The 24,567-nt window shown below is 40.6% G+C and overlaps 1 protein-coding gene across 1 annotated transcript in view; it reads left to right on the forward strand.

Moving 5' to 3' along the window:
- The window catches only part of LOC137290626 (uncharacterized), a 29,040-nt gene extending 13,367 nt beyond the window's left edge, over positions 1-15,673 (forward strand). The window contains exons 3-8 of the mRNA XM_067821690.1: positions 4,234-4,498; positions 4,888-4,989; positions 5,566-5,829; positions 10,089-10,383; positions 11,535-11,679; positions 12,126-15,673. Of these exons, the coding sequence (XP_067677791.1) occupies positions 4,234-4,498; positions 4,888-4,989; positions 5,566-5,829; positions 10,089-10,383; positions 11,535-11,679; positions 12,126-13,175 (2,121 nt within the window). The 3' untranslated portion in view covers positions 13,176-15,673. The remainder of the gene's footprint in view (positions 1-4,233; positions 4,499-4,887; positions 4,990-5,565; positions 5,830-10,088; positions 10,384-11,534; positions 11,680-12,125) is intronic.
- The last annotated feature ends 8,894 nt before the right edge of the window (positions 15,674-24,567 follow it).

Raw genomic sequence — 24,567 nt, forward strand, 5'->3', positions numbered from 1 at the left:
AGTGTGGACCACACTACATTTTTGGATCATTCAGCCATAAAGGATAAGCTTGCACCAATTGATATTGTCTGCATTCATTCAGTGACAAAAGTTACAGGCTGTTTATTGGCATGAACAGGCCTCGCTACTCAAATCCCCGATCTCCTGCCATTGATGTAGGTATCACTGTACATAGCCAGACATGAGGTATTTAAGCCCTGATATGTATATAGGTGTCATTATGAATGCAGAGGTGTTGAGGTGAGCCGTCACTAAATGATACAGGCCATTGTGGAATCAGGCCATTGATTGTCGACAAGTAGAATCAGTATTGACTTGGAGTTCTAGTGAAATGTACAAAGACTTTTATTCAAAAAGTGTGTGCCTAGGCAGCTAATAATTAAGGCAACGTAAGGTTCACTTTCTGTGGCACTGCATATTACATGTAATGCCGAGACGTGAAGCTGTTGGCAGAGTTGCCACAAGTGGTGTTTGATTCCGAAATGAGCAGAAACTTGGTATGTGACTCTTTAACATTTTTTAGGTGATGGACCAAGTGAGTGAGTGATGGACCGAGTGAGTGAGTGAGTGAAAAAGGTACTCATTATGTTCCTACTAAATCGCTGAGCAAAATTCCAATCTCATTGTGGGGAATGCTTGAAATTGGCTGAGTGAGTGAGTTGGTTGGAGCAGTTTTACCATTATTTCATTTATGTTGTGCATGTAATGTTGGGATAGGTAGATAGTCAAGTTGATGCAGGTAAGGCACCACTCTGCTGACAAACGTAGAAACCTAATCTGTGCAAGCAGGATTTAAACCATGATCAGCGCTTTATGTTTCCGGACACAACACTGCACCTTGTGGAGCCATTGCCTGTGGCCTTCAACAAGTACATGTTCTTAGTCAGTCGGGGTTTTTTTTATTTCACAAAAATTCCAGAATATCGGCCCATGCTGAAAGACTGTAGAGTTGGAATATTTTTGGTTCCAAAAACAGCTCTGATGAAAATAACTGACATGCTTCAAGCAAAATGTTTATTTTGTAACACCTGTGTAACACATAAAAAATTGTTGACATGAACATACTGCATATACTAAATCACTTCTGTTTTCCAGTTATCACATTTCAGGGAACCATCATTAAACTGTTTATCCATTTTCACGACTGTTACAATCACCCAACTTCTTTCAACAAGAAGCATTTTTCTTGTTGATTAATGATAACGTTGAAGATTGTACACTCATGAAGACAAAGGTCAGCTTATACTTGTAAGAGCCAGCTAACAGGATTCGATGATGAGGACTTGCTGACTTAGTTGATACATGTCATATCCAATTTGTGTACATTGGTGCTCATGATGTCAGTCACTGGATTTGCTGATTTATTTATCGTCTGCTTATAGAGGTGCTGACTTGAGTTTGACTTCACGTGGCATCAACAATATTGCAGCCATAAACTGAGATCAAATCTGTATTCATAAACATTTTACGTGCTAAATCCAAATGAGTTATGTTTCAAAAAGAGATATATTCATCATATTATTTGAAAACAGAAAATGCCATAGCACCAAATTCACATGCAAGCAGTTTGTCATTCACGTTACATAATTACAATTTATGGTCCAGGTCAGCTTCCATCAGTTTGTAATAACACACTCACACATAAAAACAGATCTTTCAGATTTGTCGCTTAGTAATGTGTTTGAATCCCTTGCCTTTGAAAAGTCTGCACAGTCAAGCAGGATGTGCTTGTTTATGAACACTTCACTGCAAGAGATACACATAGGAGGTCCATCTTCTTGAGAGATCACGTATCAAATGTATCTATACAATGATAAATGGTTGAAATTTTGTGGTGTTAGTTTTGCTTTAAACAGCAAGCTATACCCTGAAGTTGACAGATTTATTGCCAGTGTTACTAAGGTATAAAGCATGAAGCCGGGAAGGCACCACCACCATGGTCTTCGTTGAACAGCATTATGGCTACAATATGTGACGCCCATTTTCTGGTGTCCCCCGCCGTGATATTGCTGGAATATTGCTAAAAGTGGCGTAAAACTAAACTCACTCACTCACTTGAACATCATTAGAAGTTCTTCACACTTTCATTCTGATCCAGAGATGTGTTTTGAGCACAAATTTGGGTGTTGTGTTGCATTGTAGCAATGTACTGCTTCGTTTTCACTGTTTCATTGGTTGATGAATAGCTTCATATGTCTACAGCAGTAATAGCTAATGCTGATTTTGACTGCCTGGAACAATCTTGAGTTCAAAGTGTGCATTGACAGTCAATCTGGAACACCCCCTACTAATCCCTTAACTACGCATTTACCATTTGACCATTTGGAGTGTAACAAAATTTTGTCCTGTAATGATGTTGAAAAGTAACTTGGAAAACAGGCACAAAAAAGTTTGTCCCTCTGTCTGTTCTCTAATAATTCCAACCACGGTGTGCATGGACAAGGGAACATCCTTCAGAGTGACCTCGACAGACCTGCGAGGGGCATAGCTACCATTTTTAAAAAATGCCTGGGCTTACACATGATTGTTACTGAAAAGGTTAAGCAAACCTTTAATACTACTAGGCTTACATGTAAAAAAATGGCTTGCTAAACACCTGCCTGCTAAAAGAGGGGACACAATGAGAATCACACTTTAGAAGAATATATCTGGAAGGGGCATTTATGCGAATTGATAAAAATAGTTGAACTGGAGTAGTATTGCAGTATATATGCAGCAAACTTCCGTGATAGAGGAAGTAATCATTTGAACAGGATGACACGAGGGTCAAGTGGTTCCGAGGACAGCTTCCCAGCCAGATAAACTGGTGCCTAAGTAGGAAGCTGTTATGGCCAAAGGTAGAAACTACACGTCCACTGATGTCATTTAATGTTACAGTGGGCAAATGAAATCCAAGCAAAGGAAGAGGGCTTACTTTTCAGTAATGCCCACAAATCATGTTATATGCAACTGAAAAACCGACTGAAGATATACTTTAGATGTGATTTCAATATCTGGTACTCAATAATGAAATCAACTGGGATGAGACTGGCAGCTGACACCTTGCCTTGCATGAACAACGCACTGGCGGCACTACTTGCCTTGCAAGGAACACACAGTTCATACCAGAAAACAATCTCTTTCTTCACAGCAATCCTTCATAGCCTAGTGGATAAAACTGCCAACCTAGTATGTGAAGAGATGCGGATTCGAAACTTGGTGTCAGCTCTACATGTTGTCATATTTTACGATCATATTCAGTGATGCCAAGACAAAGTCTTGTCAATCTTCAAAACAAGTAATAATTCAAACTTTAGAGTGTTGAGGGGCATTATTAAGATAATGTGCAGGACAGAGGGACATTCGAGATATTACAAGAAAAAGTGTCCCCTAAGAACAATCAAGTGACATCACTGTCTGTTTATAATTATTAGATATTTTGTGTAACACGAGATACTTTGTGTCATATGCTATATACAAGTCAAAATTATTTGTAGACGGAAAATACATTTGGTTGAAAGCATCATTTGACATTCAGCATATTTCATAACATATGCGGACTGTCTGGACAGGACAATTTTGTATTTGGACATAATTATAATACATTTCTGTAAAGAAGTGTGTATATAATCTTACTTTTATTGATGTGCCAGTTATTAAATGTTAGTGCTATAGGACTGTAGATATGCTGGATGTTGAGAACTAGAAGAAATATTCTGTAAAAATCAGCCCCCCTAAGTAATGGAAGGAATTACGGCAAATTTGACGTCATCAAACTTTCTTCTGAGGGTAAAAAATTGACATATTGTTTTATGTGAATGGACAAGCAGAAATGACTTTGTAAGTAAGAATGAGAAATTTGCCATCAATAGAAGTGATGTTTTACCTTTTCAGTTGTATTTTTTGTATGTTCTAGTTATTTTTTCATATGGGGAAATTAATTCACCTTGTGTATTTGTCTCATAAACTGAGCAACACATGGCTATCACCTGTGCATGTTTCTCCCCATCTACTGTTGGTTCAGTGAAAACATAGCCAGTAATATGAATTTTAATAGTCAGAAAGGATATTATCTAAAACTGTTATTTTACCAAGAGATATGTAGTTTGGTAGACAGAATGGTAATGATTGTAAAAGTGATTGCCTGTTAAATCATTTGCCAAATTGTAATTCTGGTTTACTGAATGGTGCAGGTTTTCAAAATGGTGCATGAAAATAATATCACTTACAGCTTGTTTTCTTCTTCCCTTGCAGAAGCGCCCTCTAGGGGACATTGAGAGTAAGCATCGATACCGACCTGCGCAGCCTGTGTTGTCATGTCGTACTGTGGACGTCGACTTGACAGGCACTCGCACCTACCGGGCCAGATCCACAACTGACATCATCACTGAGCAACATCGCTACATACACAACCTGTACAACAAAGCCCGCAACATCGTGTCAGCTCCACCAAGGAGGGCAAAGTCATCTTCTCGGTACTCAACAGATGAAAACTGTCACAAACTTCAGAAAATTAACAGTAAGAGCTGTCAATATTGTTGGCGATAGTTTAATAATAACACATTGCAAAATTTCATACCTGGAGAATTTCTCAGATTGGTTTTAGGCTTGAACCTATGATACTGAGAACAGGTGGCTGAATGATCTGAGAGCCTTCATTCTCTTCAAGAGTTGTCTACCTTTACAGTGTTAGAGTCTGTTGATCATGGGTTAGATCCCTATTAATGAGTGCTACTAGTGCTTCTGGTGTTTCCCAAAGCTGAACACAGATATGTACAGCATCACCTTGTTCAGTAATCTCTGCAAATGATGTAGGTATTAAAAACTAACGGTAATGATAACTTTGAATGCTGTCAACCTCTATGTTGTTTCTTGGACAGTGATCACAGCTGTTTTCTTATGCTACAGTTGAGGTCAATGGGAGGCCGGTCAGTTCAGTGTCCCAGTCAACAAAAATACAGTCAGCAAAGAGGAAAACATTGAAGTCAGCAAAACGTCCAAAGACAACTGGTAAACTGTCATTCAGGTTTTGATGATACAGTCAACTCAGATATGTAATGATTTAACATCTGGTTTCTTATCATTTCCTGTTATTTATGGGAATAATAGATAAAATTTGACTTCATCTTTTATTCCTTATCATTTCTGGCGTCCCCCACCACTGGAATATTGCTAAAACCATTACTACGTCACTTACTCGCTAATCTTTTTGGTGAGTTGCTCTGGCATCATCTCAAGCACTTTTCTGCATGGCTTTTAGTTACAGCTGTGATACACCATTATTTGTAACATTTCCTTCTTTATTTTTTGGTGGGGACGGTGGGGTAGCCTAGTGGTTAAAGCATTCACTTGTCAGACTGAAGAGCCAGGTTTGATTCCCCACATAGGTACAATGTATGAAAACCTTTTCTGGTTTCATCCACCGTGATATTTGCAGGAATAGTGTAAAATGTATAAAAGTGGCATAAAAGTAACTTTTTGAGTGATGAATAAGCTCAGATTCCTCCATGACTCAAGCTTGAAGTTTTATCTTGATTAATTATACAATTGTTCACTTCATTATCTATCAATTTCACCTCTGCTCAGGTCAAATGAAAAATGCAAAGCCTGCAACTGACTGTTACATGGTAGTAAAAGTGGACCCAGACCTCCTGGAGACGAGTCGGTCACAGCGTGAGATTACAGAGCAGATCCACCAACACTGGCTGCCCGAGAACAACAACCTGAACCAGGGTCGGTTCATCCGCGGACAGAAGAAGGCGGAGTCTGTACCCACCCCTCTGGATGCCTGGCTCACATTCGGTGGAGCTCCAGGAGGTTCAGATAATGGAGTAGTCGATGCCTTCGCTAGTAAGTGGTGGTTGTTTGGATCGATGCATGATATCAATCACTGGATTGTGGAGTTCAAACTTAGTTGATTGGCAAATAAACCTGCAGTAAGGGACTGGTTCAGTAGTTGGATAAAATATCTGAATCTCCTCACTTTTGAGGCCATATGCCCCATACCTTATATTTATGGTCTACTGAAGCTGAATTCTTGAGTTTGGTGACCTCTTTTGTGAGTTACAGGGTAATTTCACCCTGCTTAACACTGTTGCTGGTTACAGTTTAACCCATACTTGTGGAAAATCTGGATATATTTAATAACAGCCTCTAACAACATATGAATGAAACAGTTCAGTTAAGTTTAGATTCTGTATGAAACACTGACAAATTCGATGTTTGTTTTGTCAGATGTCCAGATTTGCAGGTGTCAAATGGACTTAAAATTTAGATGCATGTTTGGCAATTTAAAAGATGCTGTTTGATGAACAGAGAGATTCTTCTAGGTTACATCTTCTATTTATTCGGGAGTATAGCGTTTCAGGGCTTGTAGCCCCATCATTAGGTACAGCATATATACAGCTGTACCTGATGTTGGGGCTAGAACAAGCCCTGAAACATTGTACTCAAGAATACAAAGAAGTTGTAACCCAGAAACATCTCTCTGTTCATGAAATAAGATTCATATCTGACATCAAACTTTGGGACAGAAGGGAGGAATTCATCATGAACGGATATGAGCCACAAACAATGTTGTAGATGCTCAGTTGTAGTTTTTTAAACTGGACACTGCATAAATGTTACAGAGTAATGATTGCAAATCTTGATACTGAAAAGACAGTATATGTTATATCTTCCCTCACAATCATAACACACATGACACAGGATGTATCAGAAATTGTGACATGTAAGGGAGGTAATCCAGTTGCCTAGGGTTTCCTTTTAGTAGTATGAAACGGAAGAGGTACCAGCACACTGATTATAAAACAGTGTGATAGTCCAAGGGAGGTAATCCTTTTGCCAATATTTCCTCTTAGTGCTATGAAAGGGAAGAGGCACCAGGATACTCATTCTCTTCCCACAGAGGTCACTCCTTTCATATCTTCCCACGTAACCTCTGTTCTAATACGGCCCTTGGTGCGAGTGTTCAAGACTCGTGATTGGAGGTGTTCAGATTTAGTTATGCAGTCAGAGACGTTTCAAGAGTGATCATTCGCAAGATCTTGGTAATTTCCAAATGCATCGTGAAAACTTGCCACTACCAGTTTTTGTTTCTACAAACACATCATGGCGATTGATCCCTGACCTCTCTATTGCCAGTTTCTGATTTTCAGTTAAACATGAAATAATGAAACTTTCCTTCGCACGGTGATGAACCAACTCCATGGGGGCTGCCATGTTGGAGCTAAGTCTATTTAACGAATGTTCTGATTGGATAGTAACAAGGGAGATAATTGCTGTTGCAATTTTTTGTGGGAAGAGAATGAAGGATACTGGATATATATCAATTTCTTTTATATATATCAATTTCTTTTATATATATATATGTGTGTGTGTGTGTGTGTGTGTGTGTGTGTGTGTGTGTGTGTGTGTGTGTGTGCGTGTGTGTGTGTGTGTGTGCGTGTGTGTGTATGTATGTATATATATGTATATATATATATATTCTTGAAACTTTCGTTGCCCTAAGAATTTTTAACTTTTATTGTAGCCAATGTGGCAAAATTGGGCTTAAAAAGTTTGTAGGGCTACAAATATTTGGAGAATAATAAGCCAGGACATCGGATAGGTTACACAACACCAAATGTTTTCCCATAGACTTCTATGGTAACTCTATATTTAAAAAACAATATCAACAACCATTCCAAGTACATAGGTGTACAGTCTGGCCTTTAAACTACAATGAAAAACAAATTCTGCCGAACTTGTCCAGCAATTTTTTGGAGCACAGGAAGCGGAACGTATCAACCCTCCATTCTGCACCAAATGTCACCTACTTGAAAATATCGTTGCACACATAAGCATAAGTCATGGTGATAAAAATGACAGCACTAAATGCTTAAAATTGTTGTCAGTTTTATTTACTGGATGGATATGCTTTTAAAACACATAAACATCTTACACTATTTCATCCAATCACAGCTTTCATAGGCCTCTGTCCATTTGAGTTGTTTCGGGTAGCATGTGATGCTGATATAGTGTAGTGGAACCTATGAGACAGTTTGATGGTGTAAGGGAGGTAATCCAGTTGCCTAGTGCTATGAAAGGGAAGAGGCACCAGCATACTGGATATTACAGGACACTGGGATAGTGTAAGGGAAGTAACTTGTTCCCTAATGTTCCTTATGATGCCGTAAGAAGGAAGAGATCTCATACAATGACTGCTTGTGATCTACACATGGAAGCTATCAAGCTGCCTTTCATGAAAACAAGAACACTGATAATGCATCAATAAGAATGATGATAGTACTGTGTAGAACGGTCTTCCATTGTGAAATTATGACAGTGGGTGATTTGTCACCCCAATGCACAGATCTGTTTGCTTACAGCATGATACCCTTGGCTTCCTGCAAAAGCACTTTGATCTCAGTGCAAATAAAGGGAAACAATGAGGCAGTTGAAGTAGTTGTATTGTCAGCACATGTAATTATGGTTAAAAATTTTCAGCATTATGTATTCAGCGAACAAGACCAAGATACAAAAATTCACAAGAGAGGTTTCATGTACAATGCACCTGAGTCAAATCTAAAGTAATGGGTCACAAATGTGATATCAACTCAACTGAAGTCTTGACTTGAGAGTGAGAAACAGTTACACTGATTGTAGCACAGCAAGCTGTCAGGCAGTGGTTATGTAGGTCAAGCGTTGGCAGGCAGATTGATTTACTAAAATACTAATAGCACTGAACATTTATGATATGAAATGTGACCCACAATAGTGATTGAGTGAGTGAGTTTAGTTTTACGCCGCACTCAGCAATATTCCAGCTATATGGCGGTGGTCTGTAAATAATCAAGTCTGGACCAGACAGTCCAGTGATCAACAATATGAGCATTGATCTGCGCTATTGGGAACCGATGACGTGTCGACCAAGTCAGTGAGGTTGACCACCTGATCCTGTTAGTCGCCTCTTACGACAAGCATTTTTATGGCAAGCATGACCCATAATAACAACCACTCAAACCTCTTAACATTGCGACCTAACAGTAACTATTACTTAATCAATAATACAATTGACAGAAAATACACTCTCGTAAAAGCGCAAATATATTTTGCACAATGTCGGAATGTGCCCACTAACAGATTACTGTTACGTCATTGACTTATTGATAATAGACTGGGTTAGCTTGTGTTATTCCGCTGATTCATATTGTTGTCACCTGTTCGTTGTCTTAAGTTATGTCTAATGTTACTCAGATGACATTTCTATTTATGTTTTACAGCTGACTTCAATATGTTTTTTCATTTTTTGGAGTTGCATATACAAACAGTCTAAGTAAACTTATCGTCAGTACTTTTCGTTACACTCCACCACTGAGTCTAACAAAATCTTATGGGAGGTCGCGTCAGGTAACCCTTTAGATTGACCAATCAGAACACAACTTACCGAATCGCGAAAGTGCACATTCGCACATCCCTTATGAACTTTTTATCTCAAAAAGGTTCCTACCCGAACGATTCCGAATGCTATTTAGTGTACGATCGCTTCCGGGTGATGCACATACATACATACTGCCATGACAACGGTGAGTAAACAGTCGCTGAAAATAGTGTTTTTGACAATATTCAAGGATGTTAATTTGTGGGAATATTAGCTAATGGTAACCATGTCAACAGAAACCCCAAAGCGTATATACTGCAAGTCAAATAACTGTGTTATATGCTGAATTTTGTTTGTGGAGAGATCTGTGTCGGTGACCTGAATATTTTGAAAGTCCCTCCGATCCCTAAATAGTAGCCGTTGTCTGATTAGTTAAATCTATTTAACCGTCTCGCATTCGATTGAACCGTCATTGGTTGCTCAAAGGTTACCTGACGCGACCTTCTACTAGGTTTTGTTAGGCTCAGTGGTGGAGTGTAACGAAATACACTGAGACGAAGTTTACTTAGACTGCATATACAAAATAATTGTGAGCACTTCATGTAAATCGGCTACACATATCTGCATAGCTTGTCAAATTCTTAATTTCTCAATTGACAAGCAAGAATAACATGTTGTACATTGAATAAGGAAAGTGTTAGATTGCAGAAAGATGAAATTTGTTCTCAACAAGAGTCTTCTTGTTCAGGCTACCGAGGAGAGGATGAATACTACAACATAGACGGCAACATCGGCAGTCGTGTAGCGCAGCAACTGCAACGTGGAGACAAAATCCGCATTGGAATCAATGGCGTGGTGCAGTCCAATGACCTGAAAGTTCGGAAGAAGTCTGCTCTGGCCAGGGAAGAAGTAGCTGAAACTGTGCAGGAAGAGAAAGAAGAAGAGATAAAAGACAAAGAAAAAATGGAAGAACAAAAAGATACAGAAAAGGATGTCAGAGATGAAGAGGAGTTTGATTTCATGGCTGATCTCAACATGGACATGTAAGTGAACAGTGAACAAATGAGATAGGGTGATCAAGATGTCATAACACGCTGAGTTCCAGTATTCTGTCCCCCAGTCCCTAAACCAGATTATCTCAGTTTGGCCAGCACAGCCTGTAATTAAAACACACTAGGGTGATGAGGTTGCCTAGTAGGTAAAGCATTCTCTCATCATGCCGAAGGCATGGGTTCTGTTCCCAAAGAACAGAAGCCCACTTCTGGTGTCCCTCACCATAGTGTTGCTTTAATTTTGCTGAAAAGCAACACAAGCTGGCATATTAAATGAAGCAAGTCTAGATATTCCTCAAGTTCAGGTCTGAATCTCCCATTCTGCTTTTGCTCCTTTTCAATATTAATGGAGTTTCTATGAGAGATTTATATTTTCAGAAACTGACTGTTTGTCTAGAGCAACTGAAGCATGATTAAACTTTTCATACTTTTTTGTGTTTAGAAACCTGACTAATATTGCAAATGAAATCTTTGAAGGCCATTGCATAAGAAAAGCAAGATGTATGAATGTCAACTTCTTTATTGTTGAGTAACAAGATGTTTTGGAGAGTATTGCTGTAACCTGATGAAGGAGCAAGCATATTTTCTGAAACATCAAGTTAATTACAATAAAGAAGTTGACATAGATATTTCTTGCTTTTCTTATTGCCTATGAAATAAAATTAAAAGATTTGATCTCTGAGGTACACATTCTATACTTTATGAAAGTTGGTAGTTGTATCTGTTGGAACCTAACTGATTCTGGCAGTACAGTATGGTACACCACAGATGCCCATCTCAGACACATTACATTGATTTCCTAGCCATCAGTCCTTGTTTTATTCCTTTACAAGAAGTACAATCTGCTGACACCTTTTGGTGATATGATCAGGGATTGAATGGCCTACCTTTGCTCCCTGAACAGATACTAGATTTACTCGACCACAGTGGTGTCCATAAAATGAAGGGAGATAACTCTGCACCCCTGGATATGCTTTGAAGATAGAAACGAGATTTCTTACACATGATCATTTGTTCATAATCACAAAGTAAATGAAATGAAATCCATATTTTACTATGCTCAGGATTTGTTTTGGATTGAAAATGGCTGGAAAATGATTATTCAGACTCACTGTATGTAGCCAGCTGCCTTTAACCTGCAGAATGACCCAGGATATTGAAGACCTGATAGAAGAGACTGAGGAGAAGCCCATCCCCATCATACCACTCAGCTGGACAGACCAGATAAACAAGGATGGGGTCAGGATCCTCTCCCCTCGCTCACCTCCCCTCAAGAGAGAGAGGACGGTAAGTGTACTTCTGAATGGACCTGTAGTAGTTACTTAGAGAATGGCTTGATTCTCCTTTAAAGCAAGTGCATTTTAGGTCTCATCGATAAAGTGACTGAGGTACCATTTTCAAAATATTGTTTACATGTGACAGTATATTTAGGTAAAGACACTTTTTGAGTAAGAAAATACACTGCCTATGCAGTGTTGATAAAGTTTAGAACTTTTCTTCAAACATTATGTTGATGACACTTTCAAAATAAGTAATAGTATGATGGTAAAATTCCTTAAATAATGTCTTTATCAAATCATTGAGTTTATGGAAAAGTTGATGCAATGGCTTAGTTACGGTGATTGAAATTCTGTCATAAGGCAAGAAACTTTTGATCACTAATTATTTTACAAAAGAACAGTTTGAAATGTTTGTGTACCTATTATCCTGACCTTTGTCCTATTTTTCTTCAGAACCTTTGTGAAACACGACCAGTTGTGTTTGAAAAGCTGATTCCTGATGACTCTTCTGCTGGTAGACCATGGGTCCCCCGAACTGATGGCTACCAGGTGAAGTACCGCCAACGGCCACAAATACATGGCTTGGATACAAAAGAGTCTCGGCTTAGTCGCATCAAGGTCATTTCCATTGACCCAAGGTCAAAAGAAGAGGATGAGAAGTTGAACAGTATATCTGTGGATGAAATTCTCCAGACTGCAGTAGAGAAGAAAACCTCTGATGACAACAAGAAGGTTTCTGGTGAAAAGGATCGATCAAAGAGGATCGATGGTAAACGTAGTGATGAAGGCAATGTGTCCGTGCCCAAACATCCCAACAGTGCTAGCAGGAGTGAGTCAAGAGCCAGTCAGTCCAGTGAGCATGTGAGGAAGAGAGTGTCAGTCCAGTCTCATGCACCCAGCACTACAGTCAAAGATCTCAGCATTGTCTCCCCTGGTGTCAAACACAAGGGATGTGACACACGGACTGGAAAGTCTGGTGGTAAGGCCATGGTGGCAAAGGGGCTGATACGATCTCCTCTTGGTGGGTCAGGACCAAGCATTAAGTCTGGTAGCACACAAGGTGAGACTGAGTACATTCAGATTGCATCTCAGCTGCGTGTCCCTGGTGGTTCACAACGTCCCACCATGGTCTATACACACCAACCAGGATCCCAACAGGACAGAATCACAAACCCAGAGAGACCGTATCTGAATGGTCAGGTTAGTCCTCGTGGTGATAACAACAGAATGATGGAGGAGCTTAGTTCTGTTGCTGAGGAAGGTGGGGCAGCACCAAGTCTTGCATCCCCCGAACCAAAGTCTCCTGTACCGGCGCTGGAGATCAGTATTCCAACAGCAGATGACTTGTCTGACAGAGAATCCATTCTCCCATCACCGAACAGACCAGGCTCTTACCATGAAGATGGGGATGACTTGACAAGCAGGCAGAGGAGAGAGGCATCCATGAGAGATGAACAGATTGACCAAATTGCATCAATGCTCGGAGGAGCCCTTATACAGTGAACAGAGTTGTACTCTTGGTTCACATTGAAGGTACTGTTCATTGAGTGATACAACACTGAAGAAGGTTTTGCAAGTTGAGAAGGTTTTACAGGTTGAGAGGGTCATCATGTTTCTGATGCAAAATTAAAGAAGGTTGTGCAGATTTAGAGGGTTGTACTATATTTTGACTGATGCTACAGTGAACATAGTGTCTATGAACTGATCTACTGTCCTTATGTTGTAAACAAACATGCAGAGTGTGCTTATTTCCTACTATTGTAGAGATTCATTGTCACTACTTCATGGGTGTAGGGACACTAACTTGTGAAGATCCAGGTTAGAATTGATCTTCAGAAACCCATGCTTGTCATGAGGTGACTAATGGGATCAGGTGGCCAGCCCACTGACTTGGTTGACACATGTCATCATATCCCAGAAGCATAGATCAATCATCAGATGACCTTGATATGTATCACTATTATGTTATTGGAGTATTCTTTCAAGCATACTATTAAAGGGGCATCCTTATGTTGGTTTGAACAGCCTCCATGGATTTTATACAGGTGAGAGTATCAAGTGAGAGACAATGTACTAATCATGCATCAGAATTTGTATGCTGAGGTCCATGCAAATGTGTGTTGTTTCACATTCTGCTTGAGACAGATAGTGGATGTGTGTGTATCAGTTGAATGAAAGGAAAGAAAAGTGACTATTTTTGTATGAAGAATATATTTATTTTGAATTTACATTGATATACAGTTTATGTTATCAATATATACATATGTGTCATTGTACGACACATAATTGCATTCTACAAAGCATCTTTGTCATTTCTACAAGGGAAGACTGCTTGCACATGGTGTACTTGAAATATACTTTTCATGCTTACTGAGTTTGTGCAAGCTTGTTATGTGAAATGTTTGCTGTCTCAGATGATGTGTGAGTTTTAGTTTTACACCACTTTTAGCAATATTCCAGCAGTATCACGGCCGGGGACACCAGAAATGGATGTCACACTTTGTACCCATGTGGGGAATCAACCCCAGGTCTTCAGCGTGATGAGCAAATGCTTTGCCACTAAGCTGCCCACTGCCCCCAAATTATGTGTGGTTATGTTTGGGGCACAGATGGCCCAGGCCTCAAAGGGTCTGTAGAGTTGCCTCCTTTTGGTACCCAGGATCCCATGATCAATGGTTCAAATCCCGGTTGCCCTGATTGTGGTATTATGTGTAACTTTCATCATAATACCATCCTCAAGTGTTTTACCCTGGTGGTTCAATTCTATTAGCTGCATTACTTAAGCTCTCTTCCCACAACTAACATGCCACAGTGTGACCTTTAAGTGATGTTCAAAATGGTGTTAAAGCCCACTGTACTGATTACCATGTTTTATGTTCTGCTGCACAATCAATCAGAAATTTACCTCGAGTTCAGTAATTGAGGGTCCCCGGGACTCATAGTCTTAATTTTCATGGCCCCGGACTACAAAATGGTGGTCCTGGACATTTACATATTATTATTAATGCTGTGTTGTAATATGGTTGTAATTCAGTTTCTGTTATTGTTTTGTGTATCATGATCATTACATTGTTACAGTAATTAAATTTGTAAATAATACCATAACCCAGCTAGTAGCAAAGTCAGTGATAACTTATTGTTGCTTGGTAGGAATTTTCACAAAAAGTGTTTAGACTTTTTCTGTGTTCCTTTGGACACGCAGCTAAATTTTATTGCATCTGTTGTCAGTTTTTATGCATAAAAGATGCAGGAATTCGTGTCCTGTAGATCCTTAAATTCAATGGCATCACCATGTTGGATTGTACAGTATGTGTGACATAAGTGATGTACAGTTGTGTCATATATTGTAACATACAGCAACATTTGTTTGGCATTGGAGATTAATCATAAATACGCCCACAACTGAACACTGAGAAGATTTTAGTTAGAATCTGTCACCAGTGTCTTATTTTGAGCCCAGACTAAATACAAATATACCCAGTCACCACCACCATCCAGGTGTATATTGTCACCATTACATGGGTTTGTCGGATTTTCTGACTTGGTTAGTTTTTGCGTGACGTCTCTGTTACCCTAAAGTTGCCCGAACTAAGAAACATATTTTTATCATCTATACCGTTGTGAACGCTTTTCGTTTCTGTCGTAATGTAAAAGTAACACATTATGCCATTAACTTAAAGACTTGTTATCTGTTACTGTTTTTGTTGAATTTAAAATGTTATATGACTGTATACAAGTTGCAGGTATGCTTGTGGTATATTTTTGTGTCCATCTATATATTTATGAAACAAATGTGCTGTCAGTATTGTAAATACATTCATGTCTTTCACCAAAGGAAACATCGATGTGTACTATATTATGTGTTTTGAAGCAGGCTTCTATGGACAAAGCCACATGTGACATTCCAAGGTTACATAGGGTGCATGATTTAAGAATCAAAATCCGTCCATTGTTATGATTTTATTAGTAATAGATTATTTTAAATAAATACTTCAAACAATCATTCATTTCAGCATTTCTTTTTTGTTTTCTGTCATGCAGATGCACATCAGTGTTCCTCCATTCTCAAATCAATGAAGTCTGTAACTTGACCTGGTTGCCATTGACCACCACCATCCAGGTGTACTTAATCACCACCACAAACCAACAATACCTAGTCACCACCAACAACCAGGTGTATATTGTCACCATTACCTTCGACCTATACCTACTCACTACAACCTTCCAGATGTACCAAGTCACCAGCACTATCCAGGTGTATATTGTCACCATTACCTTCGAGGTATACCTAGTCACTACAACCTTCCAGATGCACCAAGTCACCAGCACTATCCAGGTGTATATTGTCACCATTACCTTCGACCTATACCTACTCACTACAACCTTCCAGATGTACCAAGTCACCAGCACTTTCCAGGTGTATATTGTCACCATTACCTTCGAGGTATACCTAGTCACTACAACCTTCCAGATGCACCAAGTCACCAGCACCTTCGACCTATACCTAGTCACTACAACCTTCCAGATGCACCAAGTCACCAGCACTATCCAGGTGTATATTGTCACCATTACCTTCGAGGTATACCTAGTCCCTACAGCCTTCCAGATGCACCAAGTCACCAGCACTATCCAGGTGTATATTGTCACCATTACCTTCGAGGTATTCCTAGTCACTACAACCTTCCAGATGCACCAAGTCACCAGCACCTTCGACCTATACCTAGTCACTACAACCTTCCAGATGCACCAAGTCACCAGCACTATCCAGGTGTATATTGTCACCATTACCTTCGAGGTATACCTAGTCCCTACAGCCTTCCAGATGCACCAAGTCACCAGCACTATCCAGGTGTATATTGTCACCATTACCTTCGACCTATACCTAGTCACTACAACCTTCCAGATGCACCAAGTCACCACCATCATCCAGGTATGCTGTATCCCCCAAACTATCCAAGTGTACTTAGTATTACTTTCCAGGTGTACCTAGTCACCATCAGCATACACCTAGTGACCATAGCCACCATAGCACACATGGTCACTACCACCTGGACACACCTGATGATCTTAGCTACCAAGACTGACATGGTCGTAGTCCGTCATACCCAGAAACGAATATGCCCAATGCAGCCTCTGTACGTCTAGAATATATCATAGTTTCATTTTCTCAAAACGAGCAAAATCTCAGTGCTCACCTCCACTGTCTTTTTTTAAAATTTCAGAATAAATCTGTAAAATATGTTCATGTAACTTAACTGTTGGTCTAACATGGTCACAACACAGGCTGCCATAACATCCAGGTAAGGTTTGTGATAAAATCATCTACTGAATCTGCAGTATTCAACCCTCTTACAACAACAGTTTGTAATTTAGCAACGAAAACTTGTCAAACACATGTCGCAAAATCTGACGCAGAGTTGTGGGAATTATATAAATGACTCCAGTTCTTCAGAGGTAGGCGTTTGTTGGTCTACTCGTTGAGGCGTGAAGGGGGCAATCGGTCTAAACCACTGTCGTTCTCTTCTGTAGTTGCGTGCCCCTGTCTCACAAGGAACCACTTGGGAACAAACCCAAATTAAGTCTGGATGATGATTATTCGTGTCTTAGCTATATCGCTGCTAGTTTCAGCAACGTTTACGACCACAGCTGATCAATGTTATACGTATCATGTACAAGCCCGTCGTGATACGACAGAGACGGAAGTGTAGTCCTCACCTCTGATTCTAAGGAATGCGCCCCCAACCCAAACACACACATGCCACCGCCACCGCCACCGCCACCGCCACCGCCACCGCCACCGCCACCAACTTCCTGCATTTTGGCATGCTGTATAAGTTGCTAAAGTACCACAAAGCTCCACAAGGATTTCCGAATGGAAAAGCTTCGCCTGCTTATGCGTTTGCTAATAAGGGTAAATTACAGTGTATTTAAGCTGGCAGATTGCCTTGTTCCTCATCAGGGACCAGTAGGTATGCATATGTTTGCTTTATTCATTTTGTATTGATATATTTTGAGTTATTACAACTTCTCTTCGCTCTATTCGTTTTGGGGAAGAGGAGATGTTTTACAGGCGACTCTTCCAATGCATGTAACATATTGTATTCTCGTCTTTTAGCTATATGACGGAGGTCAGCAAGTAATCGAGTTTGGATCGAGTAATCGAGTCAGGTAATCCAGTGACCGGCAACACATGCATCGTTCTACGCAGATGCAATACGATAGCCGCCGTTTACGATAAGCATAGGCTGCTGAAGACCAGTTCTCACCCGGATCTTCACGAAAGATGAAAACAAATCGTCAACCTAATGAATAACGTGTTTCAGGGACAGACTAGAAGTACCCCTAGTGTGTTCTCTATATAGTCTCCCTGTTTACACGTACTTCGGTTTGATCAAACCGTGTTGCTATGCCAGAGGTACTACGGATCTCAAGTTAATGATTCCTGATTCAAAACAAAGGCGCGTTTATCCATCCGTTATGTCTTGTTATTCCATATTTGGTCTAAATTACCATTCTATATGCCCCCTACATGTGGAACCTTTTTCCCCAAGACCTTAAACTATCTCCAAAGTTTGATTCATTCAAAGAGAGTCTCAAAACCTACCTTTTCCGCCAGTTCTATGAACCATAATGATTTCCTATGCACCTTTTACTGTTGCACCTTGAACACAATGCAAGGGTGGTAACGAGCGCATTACAAATGTGCACCATTACTAATATTGTATTACCACGTCAAGAAATTAGCTAAAATCCCAAACAGTTGTTAAAATTAACAAAGTTGTCGTGTGGATAAAGTTCTGTCTTGCCTTTCGTGACATGTTCAAATCCCTAAGTTCCGTCTGTAATTCCACTTCCACCAATCCTGATTATGCCGTGACTGCAACGACTCTGAAAGACCCGACACACTCGGAACCATCACGTTATTTACACCAAATAATTACTTTCCATGACATGTAACTCCCCGTATGATATCCCACAAGTCCCTCGGCGGACGTGCCCAAAACAGAGGCGGGAACAGCGACATTTAATCAGTATTTGGTTACACATAGCCAGGGATGATTGTCTCCGTGTAATACAGGCATTGGAAGCTAATGAATCAATGATAAGCACTTACACAAGTCTGACAAGGTCGTATCGGCTTGGCGATAAGGGAGGCAGCAGAACTCCTCAGTTATTTTAAGCTGGCAGGTAAGGGTAAAGTGATATGGTGATCCATTGAAGGGATATATTATTAGACGAAGACTTTAGCATTAGAGCAGGCCGAGACTCCCGGGACTATAGGTAAGCTGCCCAGTCGCCTCCCCATCAATAACAGTTTGGTCTTGTGACATGACAGCAAACGTTTGCCTCAAGTCACCGTACAATATACACGTGACTTGTAAACAGACCATCTAGCACAAAGACGTCACCGTTTGTTGAATAAATGGCTAAGGAGAGGGCCGCATTAGTTTGGACACACGAAGGAGCTGTCGGCCTATAAATGACGAAGTCTTAGTCGAACCCTGAGGTACAGCTGCTAGTACTGTTTGAAAAGCTCCAGTTTTGAGAGCCGCGCTGTGTCACTGTTTCTCAGGTATGAGTGTGGACGGTATTTAGAAAAGCTGAAAGTTGGCCACAGGTGTTGAAGATTTGTGGTTTACATACTCAAGAATGGCGACTGATACAGAGCCGATAAATTCCATGGAGGATGATGTGACGTTTGAGCGGCTGAGGAGCATGCCCAAGAGAACCAACTTCTACAGCACCCACCGGAAGCTCTCCTGGCAGCGTGACCGGGACGTCAAGCAGTTTGAGAAAGACCGAAACCTCATTACATATGAACTCGCGCGGGAGAAGACTTCCATGGTCGATCGTCTCAACAAGCTACAGGAAGCACAGCGGCAGATTCAGGAAAGACGAGACTCGGATCCTGCTGTAAAACGCACTTCCGCTAGAAGAAAAAGCGAGCCGTGCATCATGTTTGTGAATCCAAGCAAGTCGTCATCGTCTCCGCAGCGATCCGATGGGAAACCCGTGGAAGTACCATCTCAAGGTCAAGGACAAGTGAAATCCTTGGATGTAACAGCGCAAGGTCAAGGACAAGTGTCCAGGCCCAACAGAAGGTTGTACACCAGGAGGAACACTGTGGCTGAGGGTATGGGGAACACCGCCATGTTACCGCTATTGAGGAGACTTACTATGCCCACCCTGGAACAGTCCGGGGAGGCTAAGGGTGGCGAGACTGGAAAGGCCAAAAGGAAGACATGAGGTTTGATGTGACTATCAGACTGTTATATGGATCCCAGTTTATTGAAAATGACTATGTTGTTTAATTATGTTGTCGAACAGACGTAAGAAAAAATGTCAGAACATATCGACAGTAAATCTTGTCAAGTACACTGAATTTCATTTCGTATCTGCCTTGAATCAAGAAAGGACAGAACAAGTAATTGATTACAGGCACATCCTAGTGAGTTAGTTAAGACACTATCTGTTATCATCTGTAGATTTGCTATACGACACATAGTCACCTGTCACCTTTCCAGATAAGTGCAGTTACGTAGATCGAAATATGCGGTGATTCAAACAATGCATTTTTATCGGCTTATCTAGAGTTTATTGCTTTTGAACATCTACACAGAATGTGAACATACACAATAGGTGATTACATCTGGGCTCATTTGCGGATTAAGGTCGGCAATATTTCGATCTAAACTAATGGTCTAAACTTGTGGGAAATGCTCCGTTGATTATACAACTGTACATACATATGTTTACTTATTCCTGTGTTCACGTTTTCCTACTGTAACCATGGTAGAACGTGTGAAGCCTATTTCTGTTTCCCCCGCCATGACGGTGCTGTACTATTGCTAAACACGGCATAAAATTGAACCATATTCATTCACTCACTCACTCCTACTGTTACCTTTATAAAGGGTGTTGGGGTAGTCCAGCGGTCAAAGCGTTCGCTCGACACGCCGAAGACTTGGGTTCGATTTCCCAGCCCTGGTGTCCCCCGCCGCGCTATCGCTGGTATATTGCTCAAAGCGGCGTAAAACTAATCTCGCTCACTAATTATAAGCAGCTAGGTTCCTTGTGTTCACGTTGTCCTGTGATTCTACTAGAATCACATGCATATGGTTAAGTATCTGTTTGAATCTGCCTAATCATAATACCAGCCCTACGTAGAAACTGTTACATATCCGTAGGCCCCATGGCATTGCCGATAAACTATTCCTTGTCCAAACTGTCCTGCCAGGCCTATAGCGAGGTCGATAGGTTGCAAAGGTATAAAAATTTGGACACTATTTAGGGCTTGCCCAACCTTTCAAGCAACAATCATGTGTAGACCCGGACTTTTTTGACATAGGTAGCTACCCCTCTGCCTGCAATAGTACTGGTCACCTTCACAGACAGTTAACGTAACCCGTGTCACCTATACAATCTGTTACGTATCATTGTATTCATGTCAACTACACGTACAGAAACGGATCTACGACTTCAAGCTGTCATATGATCTATCAACCATACATTCACTGACGTATTCCCACGATCACGTTGTCCGAACACCTGCCCCGTCTGTTTAGTAGCCGACACTTGTATTGAAATTGTCCAGTTATTTATTATGTTATCGTCCATATACATCCAGCTAGCACCCCTCTACACGCTCGGCCAGATGGTTGCATATTGCACACCTATAACAAGAACCTCTTGACACTGTTTATATAGGGCTTGGGTGGTGGACAGGTTTGCTCACAAAAGGCTTTAGAACGCTCAAGCGAATTAAGAGGCCTTTTCCATTGTCCATAAACTCACTTGACATCGTTGGCGATCACTTAAAAATCGATATTACATTTGATCTGGCCCGCCCTGATTGACCCACATTCTTTGTACGTTTATGGTAACCACGTTGTGAAGTTACGAGCCGTTTGTGTACTTTACTGTGTTACTCCTGAAGATAGGTCTTTTTGATCAAATACTTCAGATCAGACTTGGCTTCATTTGCCATCAGAATATTTTCCAGAATAAGTCAGCCCGTCATCTCCCCTAGGCAAGGCCGTGAGCCGGCTGTAGAAGTCTGCTCTCCATCCTTGTCGAACCTGACTGGAAATTCGAGGTTCGACCATATCCATTTACGTGTTATTACGATTGCTCAGTTCCCCTTGTTCTGATCAATTAGATACCACCTTTCATGTCACTTGCCCTTCCAAGAAAAACGCGGACGCGCCGTAGGGCCATATATCAAAATGTTCTTGTTTCTCATTACCGCCGAACCCAAACATTCTCCAGCCCAGGACATTCCACTCAGACGGATTATACTGACATCGAGTGAACACTCTTTGTTTCTCCACGGGACAGCAGCACCCACTAACGTTTACAACGTTTGTTTTCTGTATAAAGATGTCGTGTAGTGTACACTAGCTATCTATAACAGTGGGAAGAATTCACTGGATTCATCGGCTAAGTCTTGTTTGTGAATCATGCTTTTGCAAAACGTTATGTGTTTCTCAAAGTTCTGGTCTGGTGGACACTTTGGTGTAGCCATATAGCCAACGATACATTTAAGCAAATCATAATTGTGTTTGTGGGTAAGTCGTCATGTAGAAGGGGTGGTTGTAGCGTAGTGGTTCAAACCTAAGACCCCGGCTTGATTCCCCACATGGGTACAATGTGTGCAGCCCATTTCTGGTGACCCCACCTTTGATAATGTGGGAATATTAGTAAAATCGACGTACGTACATTGACATCGATTCCTAAATTCTTGAACCTTTTCGGCAATATAATGATTACATATCTGATAAAGTGTTTCTTCTTCATGTCACCAGTATAGTGAATCCTCTATGATGCAATCCACCTCCAACATGGCTTGTCGTCATGATCTGTGTTGAAATCCATTTCCAGTATCGTCTGTCCCCATAAACTGTGTTGAAATACAAATTCAATCCACTTTGTTTTCTTCACAAGCTGTATTGAAATCAACTTCTAATATAGTTTGTCTCAATAGAAACAATGTGTTGAAATCCTCGTCCAGAACATACACACACACACACACACACACACACACACACACACACACACACACACACACACACACACACACACACACACACACACACACACACACACACACACACACACACCGTGTAGCCATTAATACCAGACTGCCACACAAAACACGATACTAGCTGGATGTTACTGTGATATTCCTTACAGCGGCGTAAAGCTAAACTACTGTACACCACTGTCAACAGTGTTTCAGGTATACATCTGCGTTTCTGTAAAGGACACGACATGATCTTTACGCGTATGTTGTTGTTGCTTGACGTCGCATGCAACGATTTGCTATCTCTAAGATAGTCGGTCTTAATGGAGTCTGTATGTTAACATTGGTGGTGATTGTGCATGTCAGCATGTTACAGCTGCAGCGCCAGACATTTTCCAGTTTTACAACAATCTGCAACGTAATTTTCAGGACTTATCACTGATTATTTTAACGCCCTCCTTCACACACACACACACACACACACACACACACACACACACACACACACACACACACACACACACACACACATTACATTGTGTAGCAGCCACCAATACCAGTAAATGTAATTGCCCCCTACACAAACTGATAATTACAATCAATACCTAATTAGTTTGGAGAAAGGTAACTGATATCTTAACGTCGACCAGACTGCGTTATCAAGGAACCCTGGCTGACACGCTCCACCTCTGTGACAAGCGCACTCTGCTTATTCCTACAATTATTCATTCTATTTGTCTGGCGATAGAGTCCGTTCTCGGCGTAACAAAAGTACACCCGGAGACACGGTGGACACGTTAATGGTTTGCTGGTTCCACCAATCACTGAAAAACGGAGAGCGTGCTTATACATTACAATTCCATTCGGACACAGTGGACAGGATCTACTCCAAACAGACTCCAACAGGGTATTGCCTTACCAGAATTAAGGCATACAGAATGATATGGGTCGATTTGTCGACTGGGTAGTCTAATGGATAAAAGTATTTGCTCACGCCGACCACAAGGGTACTGTTCCAAATGTCAGAACATTGTATAATGTCTTTTTCAGGTGTAGTGGACGTGTTATTACCTGGAAAGAGCGTAAAATTCGGCCCAAATATAACATTGCGACTCGTGAGTGATAGGAGTTTTTTTCCAAAACTCATCAATTTCAATAGTGATTTTGTAGCGTTTTGTGAAAATAAATGTCAAACTGATTTGGTACATGCTCTACACATCGTATCACTCATCACAGCATCAATCGGCTGTGAGGTATTCCATAAAATTCATTCTTGATTATAGTTTATTGCCAATTTTGAAGATAACGAACCGAATTGATACATCTTGAACTTAGATATCGATATTTCTTTCCCAGGAGATACATAATAGCAGGAATAGCAGGAAAATGATGTCTGTATCGTGGGTTTGGATCGCAAAACAATGTCGCCCATCTGACTCAGCTGGAATATATTGAGTGGATATTTATGTCAGAAGAAGCGAAGTACCGCACCAACTCCCGCCATAGTGGTGTATATAGTGCGGAATTATACGTCTTAAATATGGCTGATATGACAGCCATCTTTAAAATTCGGTCGGAATCTTTAGAGGTTCCACTGCAGGGATTATAAACATGAAATACTTTTCATAATTCGTCTCAGAGACATCCAAAAGGCACGACACGTTTAAATGAGAGAAAGTGTAAAGGTCAAAGTAATTACGTCAACAAAGTACAAGTATAAGTATTTCGTATAAAATGTCATACCTAATATCATATATATACTACGTGTATAAAGGTACAAGCAGACATTATTGAGTGAGCGCTTGAGGTCTTAAATCGCTTTTAGCAATATTCCATCAAGATCACGGAAATGAACACGATGTGGGGAGTAAA

This window comes from Haliotis asinina, chromosome 7 (assembly GCF_037392515.1).
Source record: "Haliotis asinina isolate JCU_RB_2024 chromosome 7, JCU_Hal_asi_v2, whole genome shotgun sequence".
NCBI lineage: Eukaryota > Metazoa > Mollusca > Gastropoda > Lepetellida > Haliotidae > Haliotis > Haliotis asinina.